The sequence below is a fragment of the Oncorhynchus clarkii genome, chromosome 16 (assembly GCF_045791955.1).
Source record: "Oncorhynchus clarkii lewisi isolate Uvic-CL-2024 chromosome 16, UVic_Ocla_1.0, whole genome shotgun sequence".
Lineage (NCBI taxonomy): Eukaryota > Metazoa > Chordata > Actinopteri > Salmoniformes > Salmonidae > Oncorhynchus > Oncorhynchus clarkii.
The window spans coordinates 32,480,774-32,498,664 of NC_092162.1; the positions used below are offsets into that span (position 1 = coordinate 32,480,774).

The following is a 17,891-nucleotide window of genomic DNA, read 5'->3' on the forward strand; positions in this document are numbered from 1 at the left end:
GCACATAGACTATTGCAGCATAGATCCTAGAGACTGAGACAGGGGTGGGTCAGGGGACACTGTGGCCCTGTCTGACGATACCCCAGGACAGGGCCAACCAGGCAGGATATAACCCCACCCACTTTGCCAAAGCACAGCCCTACAAGATCTCCTCCACTGCATGAGCCTGAGGGGGTGCAAAACCGGACAGGAAGATCATGTCTGAGACTCAACCCACTCAAGTGACGCACCCCTTCTAGGGACGGCATGGAAGAACACTAGTGACTCAGCCCCTGTAATAGGGTCAGAGGTAGAGAATCACAATGGAGAGAGGGGAGCCGGCCAGGCAGAGACATCAAGGGCAGTTCATCGCGGAATTTATAGCACGGCTTTTGATGATCCTTGGTTGGGGTCTGAGCAGATTATTTGTTGCTATTGCAAACATAATAAAATGTTGGTCGGATAGTCCAGGATTATGAGGAAAAACATTTAGATCCACAATATTTATTTCACGGGACAAAACTTGATCCAGGTTATGACTGTGGCAGTGAGTACAGTAGGTCCGGAGACATGTTGGACAAAACCCACTGAGTCGATGACGGCTCCAAAAGCCTTTTAGAGTGGGTCTGTGATCTTTTCCATGTGAATATTAAAGTCACCAAAAATTTGAATATTATCTGCCATGACCACAAAGTCCGATAGGAATTCAGGGAACTCTGTAAGGAACGCTATATACGGCACAGGAGGCCTGTAAACAGTAGCTATAAAAAGTGATTGAGTAGACCGCATAGATTTTATGACTAGAAGCTCAAAAGACGGAAACAAAGTAATTTTTGTGAGGGGAGGAACGTTTAAATTTGCTGTCAAATGTTAACAACACATGTCTTTGCGGGATGCGCGGGGGATATGGTCACTAGTGTAACCAGGAGGAGAGGCCTCATTTAACAAAGCAAATTCATCAGGCTTGAGCCATGTTTCAGTCAGGCCAATCACATCAAGATTATGATCAATGACGATGTCTGCCTGGGAAGTGAGGGATCTAACATTAAGTAACCATATTTTGAGATGACAAGAATGGAAGAGGTCTTTATTCCAGTGAGATTGGTAAGGCGAACACCGCCATGTTTTGCCCGCTTTGAGGACAATACAGTGCCACTGACACGGCCTGCAACGGAAACTTGCGGTCTCTCCTTCACTGCAGCCGAGGTGAGTAAGACATTTAAACGTGTTAACCCTCGCAAGGCTGCAGGCCCAGACGGCATCCCCAGCCGCGCCCTCAGAGCATGCGCAGACCAGCTGGCCGGTGTGATTACGGACATATTCAATCAATCCCTATACCAGTCTGCTGTTCCCACATGCTTCAAGAGGGCCACCATTGTTCCTGTTCCCAAGAAAGCTAAGGTAACTGAGCTAAACGACTACCGCCCCGTAGCACTCACTTCCGTCATCATGAAGTGCTTTGAGAGACTAGTCAAGGACCATATCACCTCCACCCTACCTGACACCCTAGACCCACTCCAATTTGCTTACCGCCCAAATAGGTCCACAGACGATGCAATCTCAACCACACTGCACACTGCCCTAGCCCATCTGGACAAGAGGAATACCTATGTGAGAATGCTGTTCATTGACTACAGCTCGGCATTCAACACCATAGTACCCTCCAAGCTCGTCATCAAGCTCGAGACCCTGGGTCTCGACCCCGCCCTGTGCAACTGGGTACTGGACTTCCTGACGGGCCGCCCCCAGGTGGTGAGGGTAGGCAACAACATCTCCTCCCCGCTGATCCTCAACACTGGGGCCCCACAAGGGTGCGTTCTGAGCCCTCTCCTGTACTCCCTGTTCACCCACGACTGCGTGGCCACGCACGCCTCCAACTCAATCATCAAGTTTGCGGACGACACAACAGTGGTAGGCTTGATTACCAACAACGACGAGACGGCCTACAGGGAGGAGGTGAGGGCCCTCGGAGTGTGGTGTCAGGAAAATAACCTCACACTCAACGTCAACAAAACTAAGGAGATGATTGTGGACTTCAGGAAACAGCAGAGGGAACACCCCCCTATCCACATCGATGGAACAGTAGTGGAGAGGGTAGCAAGTTTTAAGTTCCTCGGCATACACATCACAGACAAACTGAATTGGTCCACTCACACAGACAGCATTGTGAAGAAGGCGCAGCAGCGCCTCTTCAACCTCAGGAGGCTGAAGAAATTCGGCTTGTCACCAAAAGCACTCACAAACTTCTACAGATGCACAATCGAGAGCATCCTGGCGGGCTGTATCACCGCCTGGTACGGCAACTGCTCCGCCCTCAACCGTAAGGCTCTCCAGAGGGTAGTGAGGTCTGCACAACGCATCACCGGGGGCAAACTACCTGCCCTCCAGGACACCTACACCACCCGATGTCACAGGAAGGCCATAAAGATCATCAAGGACATCAACCACCCGAGCCACTGCCTGTTCACCCCGCTATCATCCAGAAGGCGAGGTCAGTACAGGTGCATCAAAGCTGGGACCGAGAGACTGAAAAACAGCTTCTATCTCAAGGCTATCAGACTGTTAAACAGCCACCACTAACATTGAGTGGCTGCTGCCAACACACTGACACTGACTCAACTCCAGCCACTTTAATAATGGGAATTGATGGGAAATGATGTAAATATATCACTAGCCACTTTAAACAATGCTACCTTATATAATGTTACTTACCCTACATTATTCATCTCATATGCATACGTATATACTGTACTCTATATCATCGACTGTATCCTTATGTAATACATGTATCACTAGCCACTTTAACTATGCCACTTTGTTTACATACTCATCTCATATGTATATACTGTACTCGATACCATCTACTGTATCTGCCTATGCTGCTCTGTACCATCACTCATTCATATATCCTTATGTACATATTCTTTATCCCCTCACACTGTGTACAAGACAGTAGTTTTGGAATTGTTAGTTAGATTACTTGTTGGTTATTACTGCATTGTCGGAACTAGAAGCACAAGCATTTCGCTACACTCGCATTAACATCTGCTAACCATGTGTATGTGACAAATAAAATTTGATTTGATTTGATTTGATTTGATTTTCCTTAACCTAGATCGAGCCACAGACACAGTCTCATGGGGGATAACTGAGCTGACTACACTGACTGTGCTAGTGGCAGACTCCACTAAGCTGGCCTGCACCCTATCTCATTGTGGAGCTAAAGGAATTAGAGCTCTGTCTATGTTCATAGATAAGATGAGAGCATCCCTCCAGCTAGGATGGAGGCCAGGCTTGGTACTGTTTGTGGGTGAGTCCCAGAAAGAAGGCCAATTATCTACAAATTCTATCTTTTGGGAGGGGCAGAAAACGTTTTTCAACCAGCGATTGAGTTGTGAGACTGCTATAGAGCTCATCACTTCCCCTAACTGAAAGCAGTTATTTGTAACTGTGTAGGGCAAGAAAGCGCATGCAGTCTCCATTAGCCTAGCTAGGTAGCTCGCTTAACTAGCTAGCTTCTCACGTATTTAAAAAAAATATATGTTTTTATTTAACCATTATTTAACTAGGCAAGTTAAATACCATCAATACAGGTATTACGCAATCATATTGGATGATAAATAATCTTGCTCGGGAAACTATTAGTCTTGGTTGGTTGCTGTCCCTTGATTTTTGGAACACTCTTTGTCATCTCCGAGCAGTCAGTGCCTATACCGTGGGTCTCCCATTCTCCCAAATGTTTCAAGTCACCAGCCTCCATTAACACACACTCACAAAACACACACACACACACACACACACACACACACACACTAGAAAGGAGATATTTATGTTTGTACTCTGTTGGCAGCGTGGTCCTGTGTAGCCCGCCTCACAGCGACACTGTCCTGTGATGAGGTCGCAGCTGCCATCGTTGTCCAGGCACTCACACACGTTGGCACAGTCCACCCCCCAGCGCCCGGCGTCACACACTATCATGGAGACAGAGGTCAGAGGTCAAAAGTCATGACCTCCACAACTGGGTAGGGGGCTTAAAGGGAGAATAGAGTGCCATTTCAGACGCACAAGACCTTTCACGGTTTCAAATGTCTCTCCAAATCAAAAAAGGAACCAACAAATGAAGTACAGTGTTATCCCCTAAAGGTCTATTTCTGCGTCCCCTCAGAAAATTAAATAGCAAAATAAATATCCCCATAAAAACCTGTCAGTTAAAGCTAGAGATATCTGTTTTTTTTGCATTGGATGCGTCTCAATCCACGACACCCGCTTATGTTGCACTTCCACATCTGCGGTGAAAGGTGACAGAGCTAGAGCACTGTTTGTCAGACCATGAGACATCTCGAAAATTGGTCTTCCCACAAAATACTCTGTAACGTCTGAACGGTTTGGCCTACAATCTATTATGACACTCTATGGAAAGATTGGACTTTCATGCACATCATGGGGTTCTCTGTTTTGTGTCTCGTCGTGGAAAGGTGAGACTCTCACGAACACGTACAGTACATGTCGGTTGGTTGGCTCTTGGACGCCCACAGGCCTCACAACACTCGTCTGAAGGTCGCCCGGGACTAGTTCATTTTTTAAAATGGAATTACAGCGTACAGTTCATATAAGGAAATCGGTCAATTGAAATTAATTAATTAGGTCCTAATAGATGGATTTCACATGACTATGGTAGGTCCACCCACTTGGTAGTCAGGCCCATCCACTGGGGAACCAGACCCAGCCAATCAGAATTAGTATTTCTCCACAAAAGGGCTTTATTCCAGACAGAGATAGTCATCAGCAACCCCCCACTCCCACTCAGACGATCCCCCAGGTAAAGAAGCCGGATGTGGAGGTCCTGGGCTGGCGTGATTACACGTGGTCTGTGGTTGTGAGGCCGGTTGCCAAATTCTCTAAAACAACGTTAGAGGCAGCTTATGGTCGATAAATGAACATTCAATTATCTGGCAACAGCTCTGGTGGACATTCCTGCAGTCAGCTTTCCAATTGCACACTCCCTCAAATCTTGAGACATCTGTGGCATGGTGTTGTGTGACTAAACTGCACATTTTAAAGTGGCCTTATATTGTCCCCAACACAAGGTGCACCTGTGTAAGGATCATGCTGTTTAATCAACTTCTTGATATGCCACAGCTGTCAGGTGGATGGATTATCTTGGCAAAGGAGAAATGCTCACTAACAGTGATGTAAACACACAGACATTTGAGAGAAATAACCTTTTTGTGCATGAACATTTCTAGGATGTTTTATTTCAGCTAATGAAACATGGGACCAACACTTGTTGCATTTATATTTTTGATCAGTGTATATATGCACACTTGCTAATGCCAAAAATAAGGGGTTAAGTACATGTATAAAAAAATAACTGCTGTTTCCTGATCCTTCTTATATCTCTCAGATACATGAATAGGACAGACACTTTAGAACAAACTTCCTTTAGATTTTTTGGGGGGACTATCTGTTGCTCAATGTAGTGAATCTGTTATTCAATGTGTTTGTATTGGCTAATAGCACTAAGCACAAAAAATGTTTCATAAAAAAATGATAATAAAATAAATTATACTTCAAGGTGTCTTAAAATTCAAAATCAAATAGCTAAATGATCCTTGGTATGACTTTCTTAAAACAATTCCATATAAAGGACTTCAGAAAGTATTCACACCCCTTGACATTTTCCACATTTTGTTACGTTACAGCCTTAATCTAAAATGTATCATTTTTCCTCATCAATCTACACAAAATATCCCATATTGACAAGGCAAAAAAAAGTTATTCAGACCCTTTACTCAGTATTGTTGTTGAAGCACTTTTGGCAACGATTACAGCATCCAATCTTTTTGGGTATGACGATACAAGCTTGGCACACCTGTATTTGGGGAGTTTCTCCCATTCTTCTCTGGAGATCCTCTCAAGCTCTGTCAGGTTGGATTGGGAGCGTTGCTGCACAGCTATTTTCAGGTCTCTCCAGAGATGTTCAATAGGGTTCAAGTCCGGGCTCTGGATGGGTAACTCAGGGAAATTCAGAGACTTGTCCAGAAGCCACTGCTTTGTTGTCTTGGCTGTGTGCTTAGGGTCATTGTCCTGTTGGAAGGTGAACCTTCACCCTAGTCTAAGGACCTGAGCGCTCTGGAACAGGTTTCCATCAAGGATCTCTCTGTACTTTGCTCCATTCGTCTTTCCCTCGATCCTGACTCGTTTCCAAGTCCCTGCCGCTGAAAAACTTCCCCAAAGCATGAGGCTCTCATCCCCATGCTTCACCGTAGGGACGATGCCAGGTTTCCTCCAGAAGTGACGCTTGGCATTCCGGCCAAAGAGTTCAATCTCATCAGACAAGAGAATTTTGTTTCTCATGGTCTGAGAGTCTTTAGGTGCCTTTTGGAAAACTCAAAGAGGGCTGTTATATGCCTTTTACTGATGAGTGGCTTTGGCCACTCTACCAAAATATCTGATTGTTGGAGTGCTGCAGGATTGGTTGTCCTTCTGGAAAGTTCTCCCATCTCCACAGAGGAATCTAGAGGTCTGTCAGAGTGAACATCGGGTTCTTTGTCACCTCCCTGATCAAGGCCCTTCTCCCCGATTGCTCAGTTTGGCCAGGTGGCCAGCTCGAGGAAGAGTCTTGGTGGTTCCAAACTTCTTCCATTTAAGAATGTGAGAGGGCACTGTTCTTGGGGACCTTCAATGCTGCAGACATTTTTTGGTACCCTTCCCCAGATCTGTGCCTCGACACAATCTTGTCTCGGAGCTCTATGGACAATTCCTTCGACCTCATGGCTTGGTTTATCCTCTGACATGCACTGTCAACTGACATGCACTGTCAACCTTATATAGACAGGCGTGTGCCTTTCCAAATCGTGTCCAATCAATTGCATTTACCACAGATGGACTCCAAGTTTGAGTCTAATAGAAAAGGGTATGAATACTGATGTAAATAAGCTATTTCTGTTTTTTCTTTTATATAAATTTGTAAACATTTCTAAAAACTGTTTTCGCTTCATGATATTCATTATTTATGGGGTATTTATTGTGTGTAGATTGCTGAGTTTTTTTTTCTTCGTTTCATCCATTTCAGAATACGGCTGAAACTTAACCAAATGTGGATAAAGTCAAGGGGGCTGAATACTTTCTGAAGGCACTGTAGCTTAGTAGAACCCCCTCCCCCGGATTAGACAGGGTTTAGACTCTTATGGGTTATTATCACTATTATTGCAAGCTGGCTTCAACTACTATATGAAGTCTTTCAAATACGCTTGCTTTAACCAGATGTGTAGGTTTTACCATTTTTCGACTCTTCTAATGGTTCCCTTGTGCCAGGGAAACCTCAATTAATTCAATCAGATTGAAATAATATTTTATTTTAACCCAGGTCTGAGTGGTAGGAGGATCATAAAGTACTACAGTATTGATTATGGCTCACACTGTAACGGTTTTCTTTATGAGAAGGAGAGTCGGACCAAAATGCAGCATGTAGATTGCGATCCATGTTTTAATGAACAAACGTAAAACACGAATCAATGCAAACACTACAAAAATAAAGAACGTGATAAACGTAACGAAAACCTAAACAGCCTATCCGGTGAAAAACACATAGACAGGAACAATCACCCACAAACACACAGTGAAACCCAGGCTACCTAAATATGGTTCCCAATCAGAGACAATGACGAACACCTGCCTCTGACTGAGAACCATATCAGGCTGAACATAGAAATAGACAAACAAGACATGAAACATCGAATACCCACTCAGATCACACCCTGACCAATCAAAACATAGAAAATACAAAGTAAACTATGGTCAGGGCGTGACAGTACCCCCCCCCCAAGGTGCGGACTCCGGCCGCAAAACCTGAACCTATAGGGGAGGGTCTGGGTGGGCATCTGTCCGCGGTGGCGGCTCTGGCGCTGGACGTGGACCCCACTCCATGACAGTTTTAATCCCCCTCCTAAACGTCCCTAAATAGGTTACCCACCACAATGATAACATGGGACAGAGGGACAGCTCGGGACAGAGGTAACTCGGGACAGATAGGTAGCTCAGCACTGAGAGGAAGCTCAGCACTGAGAAGAAGCTCAGCACTGAGAGGAAGCCCAGGCAGGTAGTAGAAACTACCAGAACCTGGCTGGCTGGCGGTTTCAGCAGATCCTGGTCGACTAGCAGATCTGGGAGAATCTGGTCGACTGGCGGATCTGGGAGAATCTGGTCGACTAGCGGATCTGGGAGAATCTGGTCGACTGGCGGATCTGGGAGAATCTGGTCGACTGGCGGATCTGGGAGAATCTGGTCGACTGGCGGATCTGGGAGAATCTGGTCGACTGGCGGATCTGGGAGAATCTGGTCGACTGGCGGATCTGGGAGAATCTGGTCGACTGGCGGATCTGGGAGAATCTGGTCGACTGGCGGATCTAGGAGAATCTGGTCGACTGGCGGATCTGGGAGAATCTGGTCGACTGGCAGATCTGGGAGAGTCTGGACGACTGGCAGATCTGGAAGAGTCTGGACGACTGGCAGATCTGGAAGAGTCTGGACGACTGGCAGATCTGGAAGAGTCTGGTCGACTGGCAGATCTGGAAGAGTCTGGTCGACTGGCAGATCTGGAAGAGTCTGGACGACTGGCAGATCTGGAAGAGTCTGGACGACTGGCAGATCTGGAAGAGTCTGGACGACTGGCAGATCTGGAAGAGTCTGGACGACTGGCAGATCTGGAAGAGTCTGGACGACTGGCAGATCTGGAAGAGTCTGGACGACTGGCAGATCTGGAAGAGTCTGGTCGACTGGCAGCTCTGTCTGCTCCATGCTGACTGGCTGCTCCATGCTGACTGGCAGCTCTGGCTGCTCCATGCTGACTGGCTGCTCCATGCTGACTGGCAGCTCTGGCTGCTCCATGCTGACTGGCTGCTCTGGCTGCTCCATGCTGACTGGCTGCTCTGGCTGCTCCATGCTGACTGGCTGCTCCATGCTGACTGGCTGCTCCATGCTGACTGGCGGCCCTGGCTGCTCCATGCTGACTGGCGGCCCTGGCTGCTCCATGCTGACTGGCGGCCCTGGCTGCTCCATGCTGACTGGCGGCCCTGGCTGCTCCATGCTAACTGGCAGCTCTGGCGGCTCCTTGCAGACTGGCAGCTCTGGCGGCTCCTTGCAGACTGGCAGCTTTGGCGGCATCCTGCAGACAGGCAGCTCTGGCGGCTCCTTGCAGACTAGCAGCTCCTTGCAGACTGGCAGCTCTAAGCTAACTGGCAGCTCTATGCTAACTGGCAGCTCTATGCTAACTGGCAGTTCTGAACAGGCGGGAGACTCCGGCAGCGCTGTAGAGGCGGAAAGCTCTGACAGCGCTAAACAGGCGGGAGACTCCGACAGCGCTGGAGAGGAGGAGGGCTCCGACAGCGCTGGACAGGCGAGGCGCACTGTAGGCCTGATGCGTGGTACTGGCACTGGTGGTACTGGGCCAAGGACACGCACAGGAAGCCTGGTGCGGGGAGCTGCTACCGGAGGGCTGGGGTGTGGAGGTGGTACTGGAAAAACCGGACCGTGCAGGCGCACTGGAGCTCTTGAGCACCGAGCCTGCCCAACCTTACCTGGTTGAATGCTCACGGTCGCCCTGCCAGTGCGGCGAGGTGGAATAGCCCGCACTGGGCTATGCAGGCGAACCGGAGACACCGAGCGCAAGGCTGGTGCCATGTAAGCCGGCCCAAGGAGACGCACTGGGGACCAGCTGCGTAGAGCCGGCTTCATGGCATTAGGCTCGACGCTCAATCTAGCCCGGCAGACACGCGGAGCTGGAATATACCGCACCGGGCTAAGCACCCGCACTGGAGACACCGTGCGCACCACTGCATAACACGGTGCCTGTCCGGTCTCTCTAGCCCCCCGGGAGGGACAGGGAGTCTGCCCAGGTCTCCTACCTGGCGTAGCCATACTCCCTGTTAGCCCCCCCCCAAGAAATTTTTGGGGCTGCCTCTCAGGCTTCCATCCGCTACGTCGTGCTGCCTCCTCATATCTGCGCCTCTCAGCTTTCGCCGCCTCCAGTTCTTCTTTGGGGCGGCGATATTCTCCTGGCTGAGCCCAGGGTCCTCTTCCTTCTAATTCGTCCTCCCATGTCCATACCTCCTCTTTGGGCTGCTCCTGTTGTTTCTTCTCCCGCTGCACCTTAGTGCGGCTACACTCCCCTGGTTTAGCCCAGGGTCCTCTCCCGTCGAGGATTTCCTCCCATGTCCAGAAATCCTTATTGCACTTCTCCTCGCGCTGCTCCTGCCTGTTGACACGCTGCTTGGTCCGTTGGTGGTGGGTGATTCTGTAACGGTTTTCTTTATGAGAAGGAGAGTCGGACCAAAATGCAGCATGTAGATTGCGATCCATGTTTTAATGAACAAACGTAAAACACGAATCAATGCAAACACTACAAAAATAAAGAACGTGATAAACGTAACGAAAACCTAAACAGCCTATCCGGTGAAAAACACATAGACAGGAACAATCACCCACAAACACACAGTGAAACCCAGGCTACCTAAATATGGTTCCCAATCAGAGACAATGACGAACACCTGCCTCTGACTGAGAACCATATCAGGCTGAACATAGAAATAGACAAACAAGACATGAAACATCGAATACCCACTCAGATCACACCCTGACCAATCAAAACATAGAAAATACAAAGTAAACTATGGTCAGGGCGTGACACACACACTGTCAGCCTTACCTCTACTGCAGCTGGGTCCAGTCCATCCTTCAGGACAGGCACAGCGACCCGTCAACGGGTGGCAGCGCCCACCGTTATCGCACCGACAGCGTAGCTGGCAACCCAGGCCAAATCTACCCAACAGGCAGACTAAGAGACAGAGACAGTATGGTAAAATATATAGGACTGGGAATTACCAGGGACCTCACGATACGATATTATCACATTACTTAGGTGCCGATAAGATATATATTGCGATTCTACACGTATCATGTATTGAAATTCGATACTACAATTTTATTGTGATTCGATATTCTAAACGTACATTGCTCACTACTGTATATGTCTACTGAAGAGGAACAAGAGAGAGACATGAGGAAACGAGTTTAGGAGATACAGTGCCTTCGGAAAGAATTCAGACACCTTGACTTTTGACACATTTTGTTAAGTTACAGTCTTATTCTAAAATTGATTAAATAGTTTTTTCCCCTCATCAATCTACGCGCAGTACCCCATAATGACAAAGCAAAAACAGTTTTTACATTTTTGTTGTGCTAATTTATATATATAAAGAAAAATGAAATATCACAATTACATGCATTTGAAATTGTAAGTTTACATACACCTTAGCCAAATTCATTTAAACAACATTTTTCACAATTCCTGACATTTAATCCTAGTAAAAAAATCCCTGTTTTAGGTCAGTTAGGATCACCAATTTTTTTTAAGAATGTGAAATGTCAGAATAATAGCAGAGAATGATTTATTTCAGCTTTTCTTTCTTCACATTCCCAGTGGGTCAGAAGTTAACATACACTCAATTAGTATTTAGTACTTGGGTCAAACGTTTCGGCTAGCCTTCCACAAACTTCTCACAGTGAGTTGGCTGGATTTTGGCCCATTCCTCCTGACAGAGCAGGTGGAACTGACTCAGGTTTGTAGGCCTCCTTGCTCACACACGCTTTTTCAGTTCTGCCCACAAATTTTCTATAGGTTTGAGGTCAGGGCTTTGTGATGGCCACTCCAAAACCTTGACTTTGTTGTCCTTAAGCCATTTTGCCACAACTTTGGAAGAATGCTTGGGGTCATTGTCCATCTGGAAGACACATTTGCGACCAAGCTTTAACTTCCTGACTGATGTCTTGAGACATTGCCTCAATATATCCACATAATTTTCACTCCTCATGATGTCATCTATTTTGTGAAGTGCACCAGACCCTCCTGCAGCAAAGCACCCCACAACATGATGCTGCCACCCCCGTGCTTCATGGTTGGGATGATGTTCTTCGGCTTGCAAGACTCCCCCTTTTTCCTCCAAACATAACGATGGTCATTATGGCCAAACAGTTCTATTTTTGTTTCATCAGACCAGAGGAAATTTCTCCAAAAAGTACAATGTTTGTCACCATGTGCAGTTGAAAAACGTAGCCTGGCTTTTTTTATGGCGGTTTTGGAGCAGTGGGTTCTTCCTTGCTGAGCGGCCTTTCAGGTTATGTCGATATACAGTGGGGCAAAAAAGTATTTAGTCAGCCACCAATTGTGCAAGTTCTCCCACTTAAAAAGATGAGAGAGGCCTGTAATTTTAATCATAGGTACACTTCAACTATGACAGACAAAATGAGAAAAAAACATCCAGAAAATCACATTGTAGGATTTTTTATGAAATTATTTGCAAATTATGGTGGAAAATAAGTATTTGGTCAATAACAAAAGTTTTTCTCAATACTTTACGTTATATAATAATAATAATATATATAATACGTTATATACCCTTTGTTGGCAATGACAGAGGTCAAACATTTTCTGTAAGTCTTCACAAGGTTTTCACACACTGTTGCTGGTATTTTGGCCCATTCCTCCATGCAGATCTCCTCTAGAGCAGTGATGTTTTGGGGCTGTTGCTGGGCAACATGGACTTTCAACTCCCTCCAAAGATTTTCTATGGGGTTGAGATCTGGAGGCTGGCTAGGCCACTCCAGGACCTTGAAATGCTTCTTACGAAGCCACTCCTTCGTTGCCCGGGCGGTGTGTTTGGGATCATTGTCATGCTGAAAGACCCAGCCACGTTTCATCTTCAATGCCCTTGCTGATGGAAGGAGGTTTTCACTCAAAATCTCACGATACATGGCCCCATTCATTCTTTCCTTTACACAGATCAGTCGTCCTGGTCCCTTTGCAGAACAACAGCCCCAAAGCATGATGTTTCCACCCCCAATGCTTCACAGTAGGTATGGTGTTCTTTGGATGCAACTCAGCATTCTTTGTCCTCCAAACACGACGAGTTGAGTTTGTACCAAAAAGTTATATTTAGTTTCATCTGACCATATGACATTCTCCCAATCTTCTTCTGGATCATCCAAATGCTCTCTAGCAAACTTCAGACGGGCCTGGACATGTACTGGCTTAAGCAAGGGGACACGTCTGGCACTGCAGGATTTGAGTCCCTGGCGGCGTAGTGTGTTACTGATGGTAGGCTTTGTTACTTTGGTCCCAGCTCTCTGCAGGTCATTCACTAGGTCCCCCCGTGTGCTTCTGGGATTTTTGCTCACTGTTCTTGTGATCATTTTGACCCCACAGGGTGAGATCTTGCGTGGAGCCCCAGATCGAGGGAGATTATCAGTGGTCTTGTATGTCTTCCATTTCCTAATAATATTTCCCACAGTTGATTTCTTCAAACCAAGCTGCTTACCTATTGCAGATTCAGTCTTCCCAGCCTGGTACAGGTCTACAATTTTGTTTCTGGTGTCCTTTGACAGCTCTTTGGTCTTGGCCATAGTGGAGTTTGGAGTGTGACTGTTTGAGGTTGTGGACAGGTGTCTTTTATACTGATAACAAGTTCAAACAGGTGCCATTAATACAGGTAACGAGTGGAGGACAGAGGAGCCTCTTAAAGAAGAAGTTACAGGTCTGTGAGAGCCAGAAATCTTGCTTGTTTGTAGGTGACCAAATACTTATTTTCCACCATAATTTGCAAATAAAATCATAAAAAATCCTACAATGTGATTTTCTGGATTTTTGATGATAGAAATTACAGGCCTCTCTCATCTTTTTAAGTGGGAGAACATGCACAATTGGTGGCTGACTAAATATTTTTTTGCCCCACTGTAGATACTTGTGTACCCGTTTCCTCCAGCATCTTCACAGGGTTCTTTGCTGTTGTTCTGGGATTGATTTGCTCTTTTAGCACCAAAGTACGTTCATCTCTAGGAGACACAAGGCATCTCTATCCTGAGCAGTATGAAGGCTGCGTGGTCCCATGGTGTATATACTTGCGTACTATTGTTTGTACAGATGAACATGGTACCTTCAGGCATTTGGAAATTGCTCCCAAGGATGAACCAGACTTATGGAGGTCTACAATTCTTTTTCTGAAGTCTTGGCGGATTTTTTTTGATTTTCCCATGATGTCAAGCAAAAAGGCACTGAGTTTGAAGGTAGGCCTTGAATAACATCCACAGGTACACCTCCAATTGACTCAAATGATGTCAATTAGCCTATCACAAGCTTCTAAAGCCATGACATAATTTTCTGGAATTTTCCAAGCTGTTTAAAGGCACAGTCAAGTTAGTGTATGTAAACTTCTGACTCACTGGAATTGTGATACAGTGAAATATAAGTCATATAATCTGTCTAAACAATTGTTGGAAAAATTACTTGTGTCATGCACAAAGTAGATGTCCTAAACGACTTGCCAAAACTATTTGCCAAAAACTAGTTAACGAATCCAACCTAAGCGTATGTAAACTTCCGACTTCAACTGTAAGTATTCAGACCCCTTACTCAGTACTTTGTTGAAGCACCTTTGGCAGCAATTACAGCCTCGATTCTTCTTGATTATGACACTACAAACTTGACACACCTGTATTTGGGGAGTTTCTCCAATTCTTCTCTGCAGATCCTCTCGAGCTCTGTCAGATTGGATGGGGAGCGTTGCTGCACAGCTATTTTCAGGTCTCTCCAGAGATGTTAGATTGGGTTCAAGCCCGGGCTCTGGCTGTGCCACTCAAGGACATTCAGAGACTTGTCCCGAAGCCACTCCTGCGTTGTCTTGGCTGTGTGCTTAGGGTCGTTTTCCTGTTAGAAGGTAAACCGTCACCCCAATCTGAGGTCATGTAGCAGGTTTTCATTAAGGATCTCTCTGTACTTTGCTCCGTTCATCTTTGCCTCGATCTTGACTAGCCTCCCAGTCAATGCCGCTGAAAAACATCCTCACAGCATGATACTGCCACCACCATGCTTCACCATAGGGATGGTCCCATGTTTCCTCGAGACGTGACTCTTGGCATTCAGGCCAAAGAGTTCAATCTTGGTTTCATCATACCAGAGATTATGTGCCTTTACTAAGGAGTGGCTTCCGTCTGGCCACTCTACCATAAAGGCCTGCTTTGGGGAGTGCTGCAGAGATGGTTGTCCTTCTGGAAGGTTCTGCCATCTCCACAGAGGAACTCTGGAGCTCTGTCAGAGTGAACACCGGGTTCTTTATGACCTCCCTGACCAAGGCCCTTCTCCCCCGATTGCTCAGTTTGGCCGGGCGGCCAGCTCTAGGAAGAATCTTGGTGGTTCCAAACTTCTTCCAATTAAGAATTATGGAGACCACTGTGTTCTTAGGGACCTTCAATGCTGCAGACATTTTTTGTACCCTTCCCCAGATCTGTGCCTCGACACAATACTGTCTCAGAACTCTACGGACAATTCCTTCAACCTCATGGCTTGGTCTGACATGCATTGTCAACTGTGGGACCTGATATAGACAGGTGTGTGGCATTCGAAATCATGTCCAATCAATTGAATTTACCACAGGTGGACTCCAATCAAGTTGCAGAAACATCTTAAGGATGATCAATGGAAACAGGATACTCAATTTCAAGTTTTTTATGTTTTAATACATTTACTAACATTTCTAAAAACTTGTTTTCACTTTGTCATGATGGGGAATTGTGTGTAGATTGCTGAGGATTTTTATTTATTTAATCCATTTTAGAATAAGGCTGAAACATAACAAAACGGGGAAAAATTCAAGGGATCAGAATACTTTCCGAAGGCACTGTAAGTTCTCAAAACATGTTGGCACACCATTTAGAACATTGAGAACAAGCTATAGGCTGATAAATACCTTGAGCACAGCTAAAGCTGACTAACTTAACAACTTAGAAAAAAATATTAATATTAATAAATATAATATATTAGTTATTTATTTTTACTAATTGATACTTGGTCACAGTGTCAATATTAAATTATCAAAAATTATATTGCGATACTCCACTGTGTACATTTTTTCCCCCACCCCTACAATTATACTAAGTCTGAGGAGTGGTAACTAGTGTGTGCGTGCACTTGTCTCTCACCACTCTGACAAAGGGTGCCCATGTATCCAGGTTGGCAACGGCACGTTCCATTGTGTTTGTCACACACTCCCCCGTTCTGACAGTCAGGACAGGAGCCTGAGCAGCCCACACCCCATCGACCCTCCTCACACTCTAACAAACAAACAGACAGAGAGAGAGAGAGAGAGAGAGAGAGAGAGAGAGAAAGTATGTGAGAGAGAGAGAAAGACTACAAGGTGAATGAATTGTTCTATTCTCCATATGGGGCTAATACTATTAAGCATTATTATTCTGACCAGTGTTCCATGGCGAAAGAATGAACAGAGTAGTATTTCTCATGTCTTCTATGAAAATCAAATTTGATAAAGTGCTGTTTTAAAATATGTATAACTCGCAGTGACGATTCTAGCATCTAAATGTTGTTGAGGAAAAACAAATGTATTTGTGTGGAATGCATGCCAGCAAAGCCATTACACAACACAACACAACACTAAGCAATAGATGAATTGCACTATAATGGTGACAAATGGTGCCTACAAACTGTTAGGGCTAACATAAAGCTGTCCCAACAGAGTCCCAACACCTTACCAATACTACACCTGGCTATCAGCGGAACCTTGTCTGGCAGCGAAACAGTTCATTCAGCCTCATTTACTGCCTCTAAAACATAGCTGATATGGCTGACTTGCCTAAACAAAAGTGGTTTCTTCTGACAATTGAGATGTACAAAATATGGCATAAGGGGCTACAAGCGGACAAGAGTCAATGCGTCATTTTGATTAAGACATTAATGAGCGAGCTTGGATGGACGTACTGTAGTCAATGTAACTATTTGTTCAGCACTTTTGAAATATACAGCGACAGAATTCAGAACATGAGCCATTCATACAGTATTCTCCCTGTACACCAAGTCATAATTGTAGGATAAATAAAGGGGCATACAAGCAGACAATGAAAGCTCTTACAATATTTTATAATCATATTTCTCTAAAACAGGTTGTAGGATAGAGTTTGCATATCTCCCTGGCATATTACATAATTTATGCAGCAGCATACAATACATTTTTGGATTTCCCTTGTTGTGCTGTGCTCACTTGAACAGGAAGCTGGCGCGACGGTCCTTCGTGGGCAAATTTTGTCATCAAACTTTGTCATCAATCTGGCATTCTCTGGATTTATGGTGCTTTCAAGACAATTGGAAACTCAGAAAAAAAAAACGAATCATGATGACGTCAGTGATCTTCAGGTTGTAGCTCTAGAAAGAGGCCCGAGTTCTCGACTTTTCTGAGTTGGATGACAATTCTGAGTTGGATGACCGTTTAAAACGTATTTTCCCAGTCGGAGCTCGTTCCCCCCCCCCCCCCCCCCCGAGTTCCCAGTTGTCTTGAACTCACTGAAGTCAGATTTCCCAGTTCCGAGATAAATGGCTTTGAGCGGGGCAGAAATCATGCTGGATTGACAATGTGAAATGTTTATAATTTTAAGCTTGGAAAAGTGACTCTTAAACCCAGACTTGGGACCACACAGCCAATCCACTGAATAGCAGGCTAGTGATTGCTTTGCAATGCTTGCAGTTAGCCACTAATTCCTTTCAAATCACTCGTTGAATTTGGCCGATGAGCACCGATACGTTTTATCTATAATTTCTCTTCATTATTTCTCTTCATATGACAAGGATTAAAAAGCATTTGCCAGTAGATTGTTGACTTGATGATGATGACTGCTAGCTTGCTAGCAAAGAGTTTGAAAATATGATGTTGACATGATCAATCAAAGCTACTGTAGATATAACGCGATTTGACGTCATTTTATATGTGGTCAATGACTTCTAATGTAACTCTATGGCAGCACCTCAAGGGGGCTTGAATGTTGGTGGGTTGCAGCTGATAACTCTCTACAGAGGG

At 45.5% G+C, this 17,891-nt stretch overlaps 1 protein-coding gene across 1 annotated transcript in view; it reads right to left on the reverse strand.

Moving 5' to 3' along the window:
* The window catches only part of LOC139367562 (multiple epidermal growth factor-like domains protein 6), a 110,519-nt gene that overhangs the window by 43,720 nt on the left and 48,908 nt on the right, over nucleotides 1–17,891 (reverse strand). The window contains exons 16-18 of the mRNA XM_071105814.1: nucleotides 16,009–16,140; nucleotides 10,685–10,813; nucleotides 3,819–3,950 (exon numbers count right to left, since the gene is read on the reverse strand). Of these exons, the coding sequence (XP_070961915.1) occupies nucleotides 3,819–3,950; nucleotides 10,685–10,813; nucleotides 16,009–16,140 (393 nt within the window). The remainder of the gene's footprint in view (nucleotides 1–3,818; nucleotides 3,951–10,684; nucleotides 10,814–16,008; nucleotides 16,141–17,891) is intronic.